We start from the raw sequence: 19,225 nt of genomic DNA on the forward strand, positions 1-19,225 counted from the left end.
CGCCTCGCACCCTGGTGGCTGGAATGGGAAAGGGCTGAGCCCGGGGCKGCCGCTGGGACGCTTCGCTCGGGGAAAGGAAAATTCCAGCCGAGAGRAGCGGCCCTGCCCCCGCTGGCCGCTGACAGCCCGCGGCCCGGGCCGAGCGGAGTCCCCGCTCCGGCCGCAGCTGGAGGGACAGCCGGGTGTGTGGGGGCGGGAGGGAGGCGCTGGGAGGGGAACAGGCAGTCTCTGTTGTCTCCGCGCGTGCCGGGGCGGGCAAGGTTCCGCGTTTCAAGTTTCTCGCCGCGCAGTTTGGTTTGGTTTTCTTTTTTTGCTTCTGTGTTTTTTTCCCCTCCGCCCAAGGTGTGGTTCCACAAGCGGCAGGAGCCTGGCACAGCCCGCGAGCGCGGCCGCCCCCCCGGGGAAGCACCCACTGTCCGCGCTGTAAACAGCGGGGAATGCGCGGGCTCGGGGGCGAGGCGGTGCCGGGGGCTGCGGAGCGGGGCCGCCCTCCTCAGCCCGCCCCGAGCAGGTGAGGCGGGGAGCCGAGGCTGTGCGGGCGGGTCCCCGGCTTGCGCCCGCCCTGCGCTCCCTCGGCCGCCGGCATGGACGGCACCGCTCGGCCGGCGGCCGCCCCGCCACCCTCCGGGTAAGCGCAGCTCAGGGCGCGGGCGGGAGCCACGGCCGCCCCCGGCTCCGTAGGGACAGCCCGGCGGAGCCGCGGCCGGGCAGGGCCGTGCGCGGGGCTGGGTGAGGTGAGGTGAGGTGAGAACGAGGGGGCAGCTCGGGTCGGCGCGGCCGGTGAGAGGTGCGGCGCTTGTGAGGCAGCCAGCGGCGAGAGGCGGCTCCCCAGCGCCGGGGGCGGGCGTGCTGCCGGTGCCCCTGCCCAGGGCTCCTGCGGGGGCGCGGCGAGGCCCCGGGCGGGAYCGCGGGCAGATGGAGCGGCGCGACCGTTAAACGGCTGCGGGAGCGGCGCCTCGACGGCATCCGGGCCGGTTCTCCGGCTGAACGCGGGCTCCCCGCCCGGCTGGGGCTGTGGCACCGGCCCGTCGGGCCGCCGGCGCCCTCCTTGGCCGTGCCCGACCGAGCAGCGCCGGCCCCGCGCCGCGGGCATTCYCGCAGGGACGAGCCGCGACCCGCCCGCCGGCGTCACCGTCCCGCTGCCTCTGCCGGGCTGCAGCGCTGCTGGCGCGGGAACCGCCGGGTGCACGGCACTGCCAGGATCGGCGCCTCTGGGAAATCCTGCAGGTCCACACTTGCCGGTCGGGGCATCCTCAGGTGTGCGGCGTCTGCTTCCAGCTCTCCGGGTGAGAGTGGCGGCGGTGTGGGAGGGCTGCGCCCTCCTCAGTGCTCTGGGAACTGCCCACGCTGGGGGAGAGAAAGTAAACAAGCAGCATCTATTGGGAGTAGTAAAGGGGCTGGTTTGTTTCTTTTTACATGTTAGGCTCCTCTGATTTTGTTTTGTTTATAGTATGTCAGAAAACAAAACTTCCAAGAACATGTTTTTTTTTAAATCTTCAGTAAAATTACTCCAATTGTAGATCAGGAGGGGGATTATTTTTTCCTTAACTAGTCAGGTACATTTGAAGAAAATTAATTCACTTAGTGACTTAAGTGAGCTAGAGGGAACCAAAATATTGACGACTGCTGGAGTTAGTTACCTGTAAGTAGAATGGACAAAATACATGGTGGGTGTATTTTTTAACATGAAGATTTTCGTGAAGCTTTCATAGTATTTACAAAAATTGATTACTTCGGTTTCTGACCAAGCAGCTACAGGATAAACAAGTGCAGATGACAGCGATTTACTGTAGTATTAGCAGCAGTAGTCAAATCAGCTTGAAGTCATGGCTGTAGTGAATATGGACGACTCAAAAGGAGACGGGTATTTATTTACCTAAATTGTCACCATTCTGCATTTATATATAGCCATTGAGAAATGAACATTATATTGTTAATAAATGGAGAAGGTATAATTACAGTATAGATAATTACTGCATTTTTGAGACTCTGTATGTAAGCACAGTTGGAAGGACTGAGTGTAGGATAAAAGTGCTGTATTCCAGGTTAGAAAGTGGCAAAAACTGTGTGTCTTCAAGGTTGTCAGTTTTACTTGTGAGCAGGAACATAAAAACAAGCAAAAAGCCAAAATTAAAACTTTGGCTGTTCTGATAGTTCCTCTAGGCCAGTTGCTTGCCATAAAGCTGTTGGATATAGTGAATTTTGGCTGCTCCTTGACATCTAAGTTCCCTTTATGTGACTTCAAGCATCTGTGAGCATCCACTTCTCAGTTTTGAGAAACATGTAGCTAACAGTAGTGYTCATTGCTTTAGCCCTGCAGAGATATTTCCAGGCCTTTTATCAGCTCTTYACATACAGTTTGGTACTTAGAAAATCAAGTTGCCAAGCCTTTCTTGCTATTAAAGTTCTTATTGACACTCTTAACTATTTCCTGAAGATGTTCTCATTTGCTCATTGAAATGCTGGATTTGAGGAAAAAATGTCGATATAGCAACAAAAAAGACAACTCCCAGTTTTACAGAAAATAGCCCACAGATACATTTTTGAATAGTATGCAGTTACCCTGGTTCCCTCTCTGAGATGATAGGAAAAATTGTGCAATCTGGGAAGAATTTCAGTTGAAATAGCAGTTTTCTTTCACTACCAAATGATGTGATACCCTGCATTACAGCTCTTCATGTCTAGTCAGGTGTTGTTAATCTGCAGCTGAAAAGTATTTACCAGCCAGTGTGTTCTTAAATCACTATTTGAAGTTTTAGGGAATAATTGCTGGTAACTCTTAACAGCTGAGAAAGTTTGTTTATGCTAACTTCGAAGAAGGTCATGTTCTGTGAATTTCTAAGCACTGATGTTAGTTAAGGCTTGGAACTGCTWTATAACTTAATCATTACTGGCTCTTTAATATACAGTTTTGTTATCAGATCTGTGGGGACAGGCTTTGGAAGAGGATTCCATCATATATATCTTTTCTAGCATGCAGGATTATACTTTTCTATTGAAAAATCATTTATTAAATCTGTTGTGGTAGGAATGTTTGTCTGAATTTGGTGAGAAACATGCCTGTGTTATTTTCAATGTACATTCAAGGTAAGTAAGGAAAGATTTTTTTTTTTAATGGCTTCTGCTGTATTTTTTTTTGTTTGTTTTTTAATATGGTGAGTAGAGAGTGTGCCCAGCAACTGGCTGGAATATTTTGGAATATGATGAATAGGAGGTGTGCCCAGTAATGGCTGGCCATGACACATAGTTTCTTCTCCTAGCAGGAGAAACTTGGCTGGACCTACTTTTAAGGCAGTTTTATAGCCCATCATCTTGCCCTGAGTCTGAGCAGCACTCATGGTAGTGAGCTCCTGCCAGGCCAGTTGACAAAGTCTGCTCCTGTTCATCACAGAGCTGAATTGGCTTTATGGAATGATAGGAAAAAATGTGTGATTAATACTTATAAATAGAAAAAAAAAAYCCCAAAACAAATAGGTGTAGTTGGTATCCAGCCTTTTGAACACAATTTTCCTGCTGTTGCTGGACAGCAATCCTGTACCCTGGAGTAAATATTTTTTTACCCTGCGAGTAGATGTCAGTAGTTGATACAGAATTTTACCATGAAGAATTGTATTATGGCTTAATGTGTCATTAGAATAGAGGGGCAAATGTGGATTTAGGTAAATGTAATACAGGCATCCTTTGAAATACTRGAATGCGTGTTGAGATCCACCTTTAATTAAATTGTAATGTTTCTGAGACTTTTGCGTTATTTCATTTGTTCCTTTAAMATGTATTTAAAGCTATATGCTTACCTACAGAGTAACAGCTTCTGACCTGCTTTACCCAAGCAAACTCCATTTGTTTTTTCGTTTTCACTTTGTGTCGGACAAAAACATACTCAGAAGATAGAGCTGCTCTCCAGGGGCTGAAGATAGAGCTGGTTGTGTGSGGGAAGGGGCAGGGCCAAACAGCTTTGATTAGCTTAGTGCAGATACGCTTCCCGTGTGTGTCTTGAGGCTCCCATTCACTGTTGCTTGGCCTTGAAAAATTTAAGGGGAGCAGGAGAGAAGTATTTTTCACATGRTTCCCAGGGCTGTCTGAGGAGGTGAGAAATGCTTTCAGAAAAAACAAGAAATTTACCTTTTGTCTTGCACGTAACTGTTTTTATCAAATAATTTCARTCRCATTACAGATCTCTGGAGACATCAKCTGTGGTGCACTGTTGGCAAATGTTTGGCATCAAGCTTGGAATACTGATTCGAGCTCTCTTCCTTCTCTTTCAAGTGTTCAGTTGAGTCAGCTCACAGCATAGCCGCAGGTTTGTTCAAGTGTAAATGAAAGTCCTTCCTGTTGCTGAGTGTGGGAAGGGACAGCAGGTGTAGCAGTAGCTTCAAACCAAGCATTCTATGCCCAGGCCACTGCAGCACAGTGGGGGTGGGGATTTGKGTGTGTGTCTGAATTTACTTGGTTTGGTGAAATTAAGTAAGGGTGAAACTACATTTTTCTCTTGCAATGAATTAGCTGTTGCCATTGTATTACGTACACATGTTAATCAGTAAGTGCAAGATCTTCTGTGCTCATGCTACTAAATGTCTAGGATCTGGCACTGTCTAGGATCGGAGCTTAGGCTCTCTTGGGTCTAACACATAGTCCTGTCTYAGATGTGCTTCATTTCTTAGACTGAGGACTTCAAAATAATACTTAGTGCATTCTCCTCACCCCCATGACCCTGATGAAGAACAAGTAAATAAGCAATAACAAAATGGAAAGAATTTTGAGAATTTGGGACTGTAGAGCTTGCTGGATGTTTGAAGCAGGGAGTTAGCTCCTTTGTGGGTGGGTGCCCATCAGAAGCCACTTGAATGCTAATCATTCCAGGGGCCAGTTTGCCAGCTGAATTCCAAATGTACACATAATACTTCTTGAGGTGATTATGTTCTTAATGTATCTGCCTTAACCAAGKCAATGTCAAATAGTTGAATGACACTGGTGCTGTTTACTGACTGTTGTATTTAAAACCTGTTCACTCAAACTTTGTCAGGTCTGAAGTCAAAGCTGGGTGCCTATGRAATAGTTAGTGGTAATGTTCGCTGTTGGAGTGTATTGCTGTGGGAATGAGGTCAAGAAAACATTAGGGGATGGAATGTGGATACTAGGGTGAAAAAATGTGTAGGGAGGTAATACACAARTAGAGATCAGCAGAGTTACTTCCAAGCTTTGACCAAGTGTGTTGATGTCCTGTGAAAAAGAAAAGTGAGAGCTAGATACTGAGGTATCAAAAGCATTTGAGGGGAAAAGGACTTGAGACTGGAAACTGGGTTCTGATGTCATCTTAGGGTAGGTTCTTTTCTTTCTGCTTTTACTGGATTTTTTTTTTTTGTGTACTTGAAATGAGATCACAGTGTTTATGTAAACCTGAAGATCACTATTTATTTTGAGTAGGCGCATCTGTGTTGGTGGAAGAAGGAAAGAGTCCATTATAGGGGACCAAAACCTTAGATTCCAGGGGAAACTGAAGGTCTTTATGGGACTCCTGTCATCTGACAGACGTAATAATTCACTAGGAATATTTTAAAGTCACAAATAGTTTCTCCTGTAATGTGACAACATCTAAATAGGTCTTCCTTTGTAAAGTCCAGTACTGTTTCTGTCTTGACTGTAGCTTGGAAAAAAATTTCTAAGCATGCTGATTTTTCTAGCCTGACTGCTGTTATTCCAAACTGCCACTGTTGTAGTTTTATGTGTGCTGGGAACAGCAGATACCAGATTATCCAGCCAGCCCTTGGAGTTGTAACAAGGTTAGCATGTTCGACTAAATATTTATTCTTTTTTTTCTAGAAATTAACAAGTCAGTGTCATGAGTTGCTGTGTTAATGGTAGTGGACACAAGGAGTGCCAGGTGTTCTCTTYTATGGCTGCTTGCAAGTTAAACCAGATCTGATTGTGCACTTTCTTTCTTTTCACCTGGCTCTCACTTGCTTCCCCAATAGCTTCCCTGCTACTCTAACTTCAGTTCAGATAGCTGCTTGCTGTTTGAACAAGGTTGCTGTTCACTGTGAGTATCCTGTGTACAGCTCTAAAACTCAGAGCTGGCGTCAGGGCATTAGAGGATGACAAGACGCTGAGATGTTGGCTCCTAGATTCCTGTAGAGTTCTGTGGCTRTGCCCAGCATTAACACAATGAAGAGGAAACTCTGACTGTGAAGCATTCAACAATGGAGGGCTCAGGGGGAAAAACCACCCCTGCTGTTCTGAGCTGTAGCAACCAATTAAAAACTTGACACTTCACCTGAATTCTCTCCTGGGGTAAGGTCCCACAATTAAAAATGCAGCTCTTCATGAAGTTAAATTTAAACACTTGTTAACTGGAGTTCCAGTAGATATGTTCTGACTTAAAATCTTCATGGTGATAGATTGATGGGTAAAACATGGCTTAGGAAATGTTTTTTTTTTATCCGGAAATGGAATACCATGGGAATTTTTACAGAATTCAGAATTCCTGGATTTGTTTTATTTGCTAGGAAGTTATCCAGTTCAGAAGGRGCATGTGCATTTGTTTGGCTGTTGTAAATTATCAAAATGGTATGGGTGCTTAAAGGATGAGTCCCGACTCTATCTATGAAATGTCTCCCTTTGGGAACTTGTATTAATATCAACTCTGCTGCATGTCTATGGTTGTCCAGATTACTATTTTCAGTTAAAGAAAATACAGCACGTGAATATTTTTAGCTGGGCTTAACCTCTCTTCTGTGAGAAAGCATTGGTTATGGTGCAAGCTTTAGTTCTACAGAGGTTCTCATTGAAAAAATAGTACAGCTTGGAAGYTTTCTTGGCTATGTCTTAAAAATAATTTCTGCACATTTATTTGRTTTTAATTTCTTTTCTGGAAATAGAGCTACTTAGTTTGGAAAACATAGATTAATCTTACTTGATAATAGACAAAMAAACTCCTTCTCAAACAATGCAAACCATTGCTCTATGTAAAACTAGAAATGTTGTGAGCTTGAATCTTCCTCCAATAGAATGAGATGAAAAACTTCTAACAAGGAAAACATCATTCTATCTCAAAAGAACAGCATTAAAAATGTGGGTTTAAAAAAATAAWTTTCAAGCTGATCTCTCTAAGTTATTGATGTATTGAGTTAACAATTTTTTTCCATGGACCTTGGTTTTCTGTTGAGAATTAATTTTCCCTTGGTATTTTACCTTACTTTACTGTTAGACCTTCAGATGGATTTTATTCCAAAGACTAAAGCTCATCTGTACATGGGCAGGTAGCTTTTACATGTTTTGCAATGGGAAGAACATAAGCATTTCAGCTGTCCCCTTAATACAGACTTACCATTGACAAAGTTGTCTGGAAGAACTGGTCTATTTCTTTTCACACAATGAATTACATTTTTTTTTTTTCTTTCAGTTTGACTGTTTGCTTGTTTGGTTTGGGTTTTTTGTTCATCTGTGTCCCATCTCTGCCCAGTTTCATGTGGTAGGATCTTTGCTGAATGATTTAAGTAAGAATGTTCAAGGAAATGGGATCATCAGTAGGGTAGCTGTGGAAGCTTTGTGTTATTATTGCCCAGAAACTTTTTATGTGCAGGTATCAAAGTAATTTGAAGGTCATTAGGGAAGAATATGGTGTGCCAAGTTTGGTTTGTGGGGTTTTTTTTGGTTTTTTGCGTTTGTCATCACTAGTTTGCCACTAGTTGAAGTATCATTGTATTGCTCTTGACTTTTGTAAAACCTCRGTCAGTCCTTTGTACTGTCAAACTAGACTGACAAAACAACTGGGCATAATATTGCAGGTAGAAGATAATCTACTGAGCTGGCTGTTGTTTAACTGTTCTTGAGAAAGCAATGTTGAAAGTATTTTGTACGTGGGAGTAATAATGTTTTGTCTCTGATCTAGTAAAAAAAAAAAGAGAAGCCGAAGTATCTGTTAGCAACAAAGTTGAAAAAACAAATGTTTACAACTTGTCATGCTGGGTTGTAACCCTTCGAGGCAAAGATGAAGTACTTCTTTCTTTACTAGTAGCTATGGAGTTATACATTTTGTCCTTCTCATTAAAAATTAATATTGTACAGAATTAAAAATAACCATTCTGGCTTTGAGAGCACAGAAATTATTTGTGTGGATGGATGGGATTTTTACTTATTTTGCTTTTTGTCGTAGTAAGAAAAGGTATATGTTAATTGATGACAGTAGTGCAGTAGGTGGAATTTCTGATGATTTTCAGGCATTTGTGTAAAATCAGAAATTCAACATTTTTTTGTTTAAATATTATGTATTCTGTTTTACCTASCTCAGTGCATCTTATTCCCTTGTACATATGTGGGCATGGAGAATATTTTTGCTAGTGTTGAAGGGGAGAAGGGTTTCCCAGGCCCTTTTATGTGGCACTTTAAAGTGGGGTCATTGAATGTCTGTGTGGTTGCTGATCTCATCTGCTCACTTATCTACAGTTGAGAAATGCCTTGGACACTGCAGGCTTTGGAGCGGAGGCAGGCAGTGATAGCTAGAGACACGATATAGGATTTTTTTTTTCTTTATTCAAGTAGGAGTTTACCTACTTTTGTTGGTAGCAGTAATTTTATTAATGTATTAAATGCTGTCCTTTCTCACAATTAGATGGATATAATTTGACATCTACATGACATGTATCAGGACATTTGTTGTTGAAATGAACTGGTGCAGTTGGGTCAGATGTGTCTTTACTCCTTCAGCTTTTTATGCTTTTCTCTTGTTTCCTGGTGGTTGATTGGGTTTTCTTTTGGGAGCAGGGAGAGGGGTCTGTTTTTCTGCCAAATGGTATGTACAGGGATGAGAGGATTTTGGAATCTAAGTAATTTTTGTGGTTTGATCGTTCTTTTTCAGTGCAGGGTACAAAATCCCCCCTCACCCTTTGTAGGTATTGTTGAGGTATTCTTAACACACCAGGCARTGCTTGTTCACTTTTATAGAAAAGCAGGGTGAAAATGTGGAAGATAGGGAAAATCAAAGCATTTTGCAAGCACTTCTTTCAGAGCTGGTTGTCAATAGTGAGGAGTATGAGAGAATCTGAAGAGGCTTATTTTGGAAAAGTAATAAGGATCTGACATCACTGTCTGAACTGTTGGAATCTCTGTCTTATTTCTAAGCATCTTTCTTTGACTGTTCTCATATTTCCATTGCCCAAACATTCTTATGAACTTTCCAGTCTTCCTCCCAAAATACACTGCTGTAATGCATCTTTAAATCATAAATCTTATATTAAAAAAGGGGAGAGAAATGCCATGAAATGTAAATGCTAAATGAAACCTTAACAGTATACAGTGATTTATTTTAGAAAAGAAAGGGTATTTGGTGCTGTGGTAGTTTTAGAAATATTCAAACAAAACAATCCCTTCTTAATTATTCTTTTTTTTTTTTTTTTTCTGATGATGTTCTTTAAGATACTGCTAATTGGTTCCTGTTAGGTTTTCTTCCTGCTTTTACTTACCCCAAAGTTTTCCTGGATTTCAGTTTTAATATGTAAAGCCTGTCAGCTAACAGGTTTAGAAGATTTTTTTTTTTTTAAGACTGCTTGCCAGTACTTGATCCAGAGTAAGATTTTCTGTTAGAATTGAGATAGTTTGGAAATAATGACACGTAACATAAACGCTGAGATTTCATGCTATACAATGTCAAGCAATATTTCRTATGTGTTGAGTGTAGATGGAGACTTTGAAATTATTTGGTACCCTGATTGAGTGGTCTTGTGGAAAGATCTCTGTAGTGTTGGTCACCACTCGGCACCCCTGCATAAGAGGCAGCTGTTTTTCATTCTGTCTSTACTAGAGAAGAACAGCTGGATATTCCTTCACATTTCCTGAGTGAAATCTGTGTCTTCTCTGACAGGCTGATGCTGCCTCTTCCTGCTCATGATGTGGAGATGTGCAGTAGGAAATGMTGTGTCCTGTGATTTGTTTATTTTGTAAAAATGTTTGTCAGAGCCACTTGGAAGAGCTTTAACAGCTTAATGCAGAAATGCCCTTGCAAAATTCTACCCTAATTAATTGAGAAGTGTGCAGTTAATTTGCCGATGACATACTCTCAGAAAGTAAGAGTTCTTCTGTTACAAGGAAAAGAATTTCAAGTTTAGAAGTATTTTATAGTGTTTTAACTTTTATTTWAAAATAATTTTAAAAGCATAATGAGATCTGAAAAAATCTATCTACACTTATTGGCCTTTCCCACATCCTGTCACATCATATTTTACATCTCAGTCACACTGAGTGTTTCCTTGATTCAGTTTGTGGTATCATGTGAATAAATGCTCAACATGGTCGAAAGATCTCCCATCTCTCTATAAAAGACCATGTGATACTTTATCAGAGACAAAAGGGCACAGCTAAACATGGCATAGCGTTAGTTGAAATTGTAAACAGTCATTTAATTCAAGTGATTAAAAAACTTTTGGCTTCTGATGATAAAATGAGATCCATCAGAAAATGTGAATCACATCCTCAAACTGACGTAGCTGTACCASTATTGTGTACTGTAGCGTGACTTCGATTAACAAGTATTTTCACTTAAATATTTAAGTGACAGTGAGAAAGAGGTGGCTTGGTGACTTTATGAGAAAGGCTTATTCATTCGAAGATCTGATGCTGGATATGGAGATTTAATTCCTCCTCCCCCTTTTTTTTTTTTTTTTGTTTGTTTGTTTGTTTGTTTGGGTTTTGATGGCCATGGAATAATTAACAGAGGTTGCATATGTCTCTTATGGTATGGTCTTAGAGACTCTCTAGGTAGAAGGAAGTTTCGTGTCTTGTTCTAAATTGAGTAGGTTTGCTGCYCCTGTTAAGCTGGTGGATTCAGTTTGTTGCAACTTGTTCCTCTTCTTCAGTCAGAAGAAGCCAGCAATAAGTTTCTGGTAATCAAATCATGGAAGTCTGAGGTAGTTCCTTTTTCTGCTTTTAATGTTAGACAAGGCTTTTGTTTCTTAGTCTGTATCCACCTTAGGATATTGTAGTTTGGGATGTTTTTAAAGTGTCAGCTTTGAATTTCTATATCCAAGGAGAGCCTTTCCACTTTAAGCTAACATCATTATGACTTTATATCCAGGTAATAAAAATTTCAGAAATTCTGATCATTGTCATTTTATGTGTGTCAAAAGAACAGCAGTATGGCCATTAGCCACAATTTCAGTCTCTTCTCTGATATGAAGCCAATGTTCTTTCCATGGTTTTCCTCCTTTGGGAGRCATTCAAAACCCAGCCCATACTTACTGGGAGAGGTTGATGGGCTTTAGGTTACTGACACATAGAGCTTTACTCAGCAGGGTGAAGGTGAACTTTTCAAAAATTCCYTGATTTGCAGCTGAGTTTTAGTGCTCCATTGTTTGTGTCTTGTTCTGCTTCTAGGATCTGTAGATCCTAGGATAGTAGATAGCTGCTCGTGAACTTTTTAACCRAATTGATTGCTCTGGTTTTCCACTTGTTAACTTCAGTTTTATGACAACATTCTGTGAAGCACTGATCAGCTGCAGTTAAATGTGGGGAAATCATGACAAATGTTGGCRGTTTTAGTAAATGTGCTATTGGCAGCTTGTCCCTGACCTAGYTCCTACCACTAAGGACAGGAGTAGACACTCTGGTCGTAGTGATGTTCTGATCTGCATCCTGGTCACTTTGGCTTCTGCTGGACAGTGTTGGCAGTAATTTTGCCTATTCTTTGCCCCAGCCATGGGCTGTTTTCTGACAGGTGTAGACAAATCCAMGGTTCACTATTGCTCTTGAATCAGGGTTCTAACTTCTAAATAAGAAGCTTGGCCTATATGATTATTAGTAATTGCCCCTTTATTTCCACAGTGATTGTGCTGACATGTAGCTTACCACTTACTTGAGGATGAATGGGTAAAATATGTGCATGTCTTACAGATGTAGCTAGCAAAAGTTTCTTCATTTTAATGTTTTCAGTGATTTAATGCATTAAATAAAGAACAATTTCTTCTAAAACTTTTGAACAAATAAAGTGGTTAAGAGTTAAGCACTCTTGGTCTATTTCTAAAGTGTGACSACATGTGAATGGCATGTTCATGAGTTACTGCATGGTTACAGAGTATGAAATGTAAATCATCCAAAATGCTATTTGGCTGGTCACTTTCATGGGTAAGAATGTGGAAAATACTGCATTTCTGACAAGATTCCGACTGTTGTGATAAYACAGGATACAGAATTATTAAATAATCTGAGTTATGCCTGTTCAAATCTTTTAGACATACATTCTTTCAGGCATTTTACAGAGATTTGCTGTTATATTCAGGGACARCTTCTAAATCCAGGGAGAACTTAAAGAGATGGTTTCAGATATCAGGAATTTGTGTGTTTTACAAGCTTTAGGAGATCTGGCAGCTTAGATATTTTTGTCCTTTCCTTTGAAATCCGTGAAGTAAGAATGCCCTTTTTGTCTGAATTTTCTTGGGTGGTTTTTTACAYGACTTCCTGGGTGGGAGAAGTGTGTTACTTTAGTTAACATTTATAAACTTAAGGCACATTGTGTCGAAGCTCRAAGTAGACATCTATGTGCTCTGCAGATCAGGTAGGTACCATGTAGAATTTTCATAAGGGAAGAACCAGGAAGATAAAATGCTGCTAAGTTGAAGGGTGCTGTCATTCTTACAATGACGAAGCACTCAGTTATGGGGACTCTGATAAATAAAGCCTGTAGACAAAGTGCCCAGCTGTACTTTAAGATGAAAACAGGATGTTGGTTGTATTGCTGCAGGACTGCYGTATAAATCAAAGGATATGCTGTTATTGCTGTTTAAGGAAGCTGTACTCCCTTAGAGTAGTTCTGTATATAAAAGAATGGTAATTGCTATGCTTATCAAGGACTGGCAGTTCTCTTTTTCCAATTGTGACCTGGTGAATCCACCTCCAGCTCATGACTTAAAGCCTTGCCAGTTATTTTAATCCCCTATTCAATAGGGCAAACAGAATGGGGTTATTTTTATCTCTTTATGGTTGCTTAGAACAAGTAGAAAACCCCTTTGCTATATTTAAGTCAAAGGTGATTTTACTGAGGAGGATGTGAAGTATTTCCCCASTGCCTGTTAAACCCTCTTGGTTCAAGTTGTTTCCAGTTAGTCATTGCATCTGGAAATGGCCAGGTGGCTTTCTCCCCGTGACAGTGTCTGACCTTTCATTCTCCTTGCTGGAATTTTATGAATTCACTTATAGCCTCTTTCAGTTTTTGTTTGATAACCTAAGCCATTTTGGTTTGTTCTCATATTCTCTTTTAAAGGATTTATTTCCCCTGTTTGTACTGTTTTACTGTTTCTTAATGCCAACTAGAATGGTGTTGCCTTTGTTTTAAGTTAATTTAATAGGTTTTTATGCTTCTAAGCACTTCTAAGCATCCGTGTATATTTTCTCTCCTCAAGAAGAAGGTATGCCAAAATACTTTTCTGCTTTTGATTCCCACTGRTTTATTTTTCCCTTCAGGGAAATCACAGGATCATAGAACTGTTTGGCTTGGAAGTGACCTTTGAAGATCATCTAGTCCAACCCCAATGGTAGATCTGTAGTGCACTGTAGGATGGCCTAGACTGTTATTTAGGAAATATAACTAAGCTTTTCTTAGGCAGAAGTAGCTRACTCTGGAACAACAGTAAGTATCTGGATAAAGTTTGAATTTCTATTCCTGTAATATATGTATGTTTTTATAGAATWTTTTTGGATAAGTCCTCAAAGCCGGAACTGTTTTGGTAGAGTGATTTTAGCATAACAGTTTACACTGATTAAATTAAATGTTGTCATCTTCTTAGCATTTGTACTCAAGTGCAGAGTTAGCCTCCCTCAGTAAGAATCCTGCCCGTGAGTCAGGTGGGAAACCACGCTGATGGGGATGCATAGGAACAGAGAAAGAAAGGGAAAGGCAGCAATGGTGAGTCAGTTATGTGGTACTGTAAGGGAAAACAGAAATAATTCATTCCTGAAAGAATCTTCACGCAGCACAGATTTAATATTCTTTTAATATCAAGTGTGCTTTATACTGAAACATAAATTCGTCTTTCAAATGTATAGTTTACCTGAAGTTTGATATTCATGACTATTCCTTTATTTACCATCACTTAGCTCCATTGCACTGAAGTTTTGAGTGAGAGAAGGATGCTGTAGGAACTTTGCAGGCTTATGGAGGCAGCTGTGTTTAGGCTCTCAAGGTACCTATTGGAAACCTTTTTTTAAAATTTCTAATTCCTTGTGATACCCACTTTTCATTTTTTAAAAAATCAAAAATATTAATAAAATAACTTTATATTTAAAACTAGAATTCYACTGTATCCCAGTAACAAGTAATGGATATGTTTKTGAAGAAGTAAAGCCTCTCTAATCYACTTCTTTCAGCTTTTTCACAGGGGTGGAATAGAAGGAAGAAGTCTCAAAATCTTGAACATGTTTCATTTCTTTACTAAGTGGCTGTAGGAATTAATCAGGTGTGAAGTCTCTTTTTGAAACACATGGAGTTTCTGAAGTACAGATCAATTTATATTGGATGTACTTGGGGAGGTTACAACGTTACATATAGAGATAAAAATTTTTTGTGAAGGGGAACTTTTTCTGGGGCCAGATACTAATTTTGGAAAACATATTTGTCAATATTATTTGATCTCCTAGTGTCTGTAGCAGTGGTATATTGAATATGCATAATTATTTAGGGTTTTGGAAAATGCACATAATATCTAAGTAGTCATGCTCTCTGGTTATTAAAGACAAATTTTAAATTCTAGCTGTTCATATTAATGCATGGTTTTTTAACAGGCCAGAAGCATGGTTATCAGGAGACATGCTGTGGAATTACCCTTGTGTGACCTTGTACCTGATGGATTTGAAAAGCATTAAGCATTATTTGAACTGGTTCAGTACTCTGAAGGCCTCTTAATTGTATTGCCAGTATGCTTTTTCTTAAAACTTGGAGGGGATGTATTCTGTAGTGCTTGTCTCAGTTACACGCTCACAGACGGTTCTCAGTGCGCTTCTATTGTACCTTAAAGTAATTGTGATTTGTTTGCTTGTTTGGTTTATTTTAATTTTGAGCCATTTTTCATCCACAAAACAAATAGCTGTTGCTTTTGATTAGTAACTTAAACCTTGGCAAATACGCAAATTCCTCAGCAGGGCACTGGTTTTGTAGAGCTACTTATGTTCCAGGGAGAAAACGTTTGAACAGATTGTTTTAGAACATGTGATTTTTATTTTCTTTTAAACTTTTTTCCTGCTTCTGTACTACATTATCTGCACTGATTTACTCCTTTCCTTCAGGAAACACATTTGCATTAAAGATCCGGTCTTCTGTTTATTTAGTTCCTGCTGCTTATTGCTTCCATGAGATCCTCTTTGACCTTGCAATTAACAGAAAAATAACTGATATCCTGGAATTAAGTTAAGAAGAAATTAAGTACAAGGACCTGATAAATCCTGATGGATTCTTTCACCGATCAAACCTCTGTTTTGACGTGCTCAGATCCCCAGTACTAAAAATAAATAGAAATATTTTAAAAACCCATAAGGAACATGTTTTTTATTGGAGCTCTGATGCTTCATGTAAGGCTTTAAACTAAAAGAGTCAGGGATATCTCTGGTTCCTTTTGTTAAGTGTTGACTTTGTCATCAGAAAAAGGTCAGTGTTTTCTGGAAGGTACTCTAACGTGGCCTGAATCAATTTTTTTTTTTTTGAACTGAGCTGTTTTAACTAATTGACTTTTAGGTAGARTAGTTGCACTGCACCATGACATTTCATAGTCCCAGCTGGTACACCCCAACTTCTAGTTTGATTTGGTCAGCTGATGTTAGGATTCCTGCTGCAATTTAGTGCAATACTGAAATTACAGTAAGTATAAGAGATCATTCACTTTGCTTTTAAGCTTTATTATATATACAAATCCAGTGAAAAAAACAGTGAGAGTTCTGCTTTGTTGGTTTATTTAAATTGTATTATGTCATTATATTTTTGTTGGAAATAAACAAGACTGGTGAGAGATTAAACTGCCGTATCAAAGAATTGAAAGGGTTGACCACAATATTTTCTGCTTAATATCATTTTAAATGTCTAGGCTTGGTAATGTAGTCTGATTTGAACACAACAGTGTCATGTTTGGAGACACAGGATGCCAAGAAAGGAAGCAGATGATTTACATCCCTTAAGCTTCCATAAGTGGGAGTTTCAGATTTGAATTTGGCAATAAAATGTTGAGATTTTTCAGAAGGAGCTACATGAGGAAAGAGGGTTGGGGTACCAAGGCCTGCAGCTGGATGGGTTGGCAACGAAACTTATACGCTCCTTTTCCAAAATGGAAGGGATGATTTCCTTTCATCTTTTTATTATTTAAAAAAAAAATGAAAGAACATGAACAGTAATGGACAACCTGAAGAGGCTGTTTCATCCCTCCAGTGGGGAAGRCAAAAACCTGACAGTGTTAAGTTTATATTTGGACTTGATTATCTTAAGGATCTTCTTCAACCTAAATTATTCTATGATGCTGTTTCTTTCCTTCACTGAGTCACTTAGCTGCTTCACTTAACATCGCTTGTGATAACATGTGGTCATGTAATTGTAAAAAGATAGAGAAATGATAGCTTTGCCTAGCTGTGAAATGTGTCTTGCAATTTTCTCGGAMTTTTTTGTCATTGTTAGGATCCTTTGACAGTTGGTATCCTTATTCGCCATCTTTGACACCAGAAAGCTAATGCTATTTTTAAAGGCTGTTGGGTCATACTTGCAGTCTGAAAAAATGTTTCACATAATCTGCAGTGTTACCATGGCACTGGTATCCTCCATGCAACCCTGTTTAACATCAGGAAATATGCATAAAATGGAATTATGAGAATAAAAATAATGGTAAGCTTGAGAGACAGAGACCTTCTGCACAGAAATAGTGCACTGGTGTGAAGTGTTTTATGTACATGATTCCTTTAGTCATGTTAGGGTTTTTTTGTTTAGCAAGGAGGTTCAGCTAGGCTCCTGGGTGTGTATTTAGAGAGCTTATGATTTATATTACGATTAGCAGTGGGACCCAGTGAGGTTGTRTAGCCAATGGCTGGTCCTTAGATCAAGAACGTGGTGAGAAGTTGGTGGACCTCATGAGAGGCATCCAGAATCACTCAGTTTCCTCTGTCCTCACCTGTCACATTAGGAGTTACAGTAGGTAAATTCTGGTGTCTCTTGGCAGCAAGTCACAGCTTCTTTGATCCTCTGTACATAAATGAAGTGACAAATAAAGCTGTATCCTGTTTTTCTGGTCCCTGTCAATATGTCTGAGTCAATACTAGACCAGCTTTGTCCAACAAACTTAATTTGTCCCAGAGCTTTCAGCACAGAACCACTTAGGTATTATGGTAGTGGCAGTTACATGATTGTATCAGTCTTCCATCCACCTTCACTCCTCTGTCTTACTGAAATTGTTAAAGAAGTCTTCATGACTTCTGAGTAGAAACTGGGACAGAGACAGGATTTTCATAGAATAATGGGACTTCATAGATTTTGTACTCCTCCTGGGATTGATATGATAGTATTCACCTTTGTTAAGTTTTTAATTTGGCAGAATTTGTACTTGTAAGATTGTTTCACTGAACAGTGCAAAACTGGCTTTGCATGTGTGTTTAGCTCATGCTGTGAAGCATGTCATACTAGCAATACAGGTATTTTGGTCTCTTCTGGATTTTTTTTTTTGATCATGCAGTACTTGGTTGTTCATTTAAAAGAAAATATTTGTGTTCTGAAAACAAATTATACACACGCAGCTGTGTATCCAAGTGACCCAGAGAAAATGAGTTCCCATGATCTATTTGTATATGCAAGTGGTGGAGACCAGAATTTGTTCTTTGTCCAATAGTTCACTTGTGTCTGGCCTCAAGGGAACATGAAGCCATGCTCCTCATGCTGTTAACTTATCATGGGAATGTAAAAATGTGCCTCGCAGTACTGGCTGGGAATAGTTGTGTGCAGGGTTTTGTTTGGCTTTTTAAAATTYGTTACATCTATATTCCTGTGGGTTGTGCAGAAATTTGCACTAAGYATTGATTGCACTTTTGAGGAAGAGTGTTAAATTGTGTGATGCTTCAGTTAAGAATCGGACATTAATGTTTTGCGTTGCAGTGACATGAGCTATACAGCCGTTTAATGTCGCTTATGTCTTGAACAAATACTTCTGTCCAAGGATATGTGAAAAATGAAGGGAAGTATTTAGTCATCTGCATAAATAAATAACTACGAAGTTCTCAGATACCCAGGATGTGAAAACACAGATTGTATTTGTTTGTTTTGTTTGTTCCACATTGGGTGAGATAGGGCTAGGACTGGTAGGATCCTTTCTTTGATATTTGATTTTATGAGTGAGAATTTTGCTATTTGATTTTTATATGCTTTACCCTTAGTGAGATTGTATGTGTGTGTAATCTCTTATCTAGAACTGAAAATTCCATAATGACATRTCATAGACCAAGTGCTGTTCCAGTTACTTATGTCCAGGTATGAAAGGCTAATGTATTGGCTAGTTTCAAAATTATGTTTAGCAATTAGATTTTTAGAAATGTGATTAGCTAAATTAGCAGATTAATTGCACATTTCCTACTTCTGTCCAGACACATTATTCCAAAGCTGTGAAAACTATAGACAAATTAACTCTGTGACCACTTAAATAAGGAAGTTAAGAATCAGAAGAAAACATAATTCGAACAAAAGACATACCAGTTACTTCCATATATTTTCTTACATACAGCCTTCTCAAAATCCATACTTTTAAGGCTATGACCTTGATGAACAATGTACCTACTTCCCAGTTTGCCCACTTTCATTTCACTTTCTATTAATAATGGTGTAGATGTCAAGAGAGGGGGTCAGAGAAGTCTATTGGAAGCAGATTGCATCCCGTGTGTCTACTTCTTGCTTGAATTGTTAATGTATTTAGAATTGCAGAGTTGACTTCCATTAGTTGTATTCAGCACATGACCTTGCAGTGTTATATGTAAACAGTATCATAGTTCATGTTGAACTGATGGACTGGGAACTCATTGTATGATGTGTTGAAAGTACAGTTACTCAACGTCTGTACACCAACAATTCAATAGAAGCCCTTGCTTTCCCATTCCAAGCMGAGAAAATAATAATAGACAAATCTTTATGCTAGTAAGAATTTTCCTTTGAGTTTTGTGGTTGGCTGGTAGTTTGTTGTGGTTTATTTTGGTTGGGTTTGTTGTTTTTATATTTGGGGTGGTATTTTTGGGG

The 19,225-nt window shown here is 39.8% G+C and overlaps 1 protein-coding gene across 2 annotated transcripts in view; it reads left to right on the plus strand.

Moving 5' to 3' along the window:
* The first annotated feature begins 268 nt into the window (after window positions 1–268).
* COBLL1 (cordon-bleu WH2 repeat protein like 1) overlaps window positions 269–19,225 on the plus strand; it is a 75,985-nt gene continuing 57,028 nt past the window's right edge. The window contains exon 1 of one of the 2 annotated variants that reach the window (XM_057371737.1): window positions 269–628. In XM_057371737.1, the coding sequence (XP_057227720.1) occupies window positions 585–628 (44 nt within the window). In that variant the 5' untranslated portion in view covers window positions 269–584. Of the gene's footprint in view, window positions 629–4,174; window positions 4,301–19,225 lie in introns of those variants that run through there. The other variant, XM_057371741.1, reaches the window with a different exon arrangement.

Source organism: Malurus melanocephalus, unplaced genomic scaffold (assembly GCF_030028575.1).
Source record: "Malurus melanocephalus ecotype Western Australia unplaced genomic scaffold, MMel_1.1 scaffold_155, whole genome shotgun sequence".
Taxonomy (NCBI): domain Eukaryota; kingdom Metazoa; phylum Chordata; class Aves; order Passeriformes; family Maluridae; genus Malurus; species Malurus melanocephalus.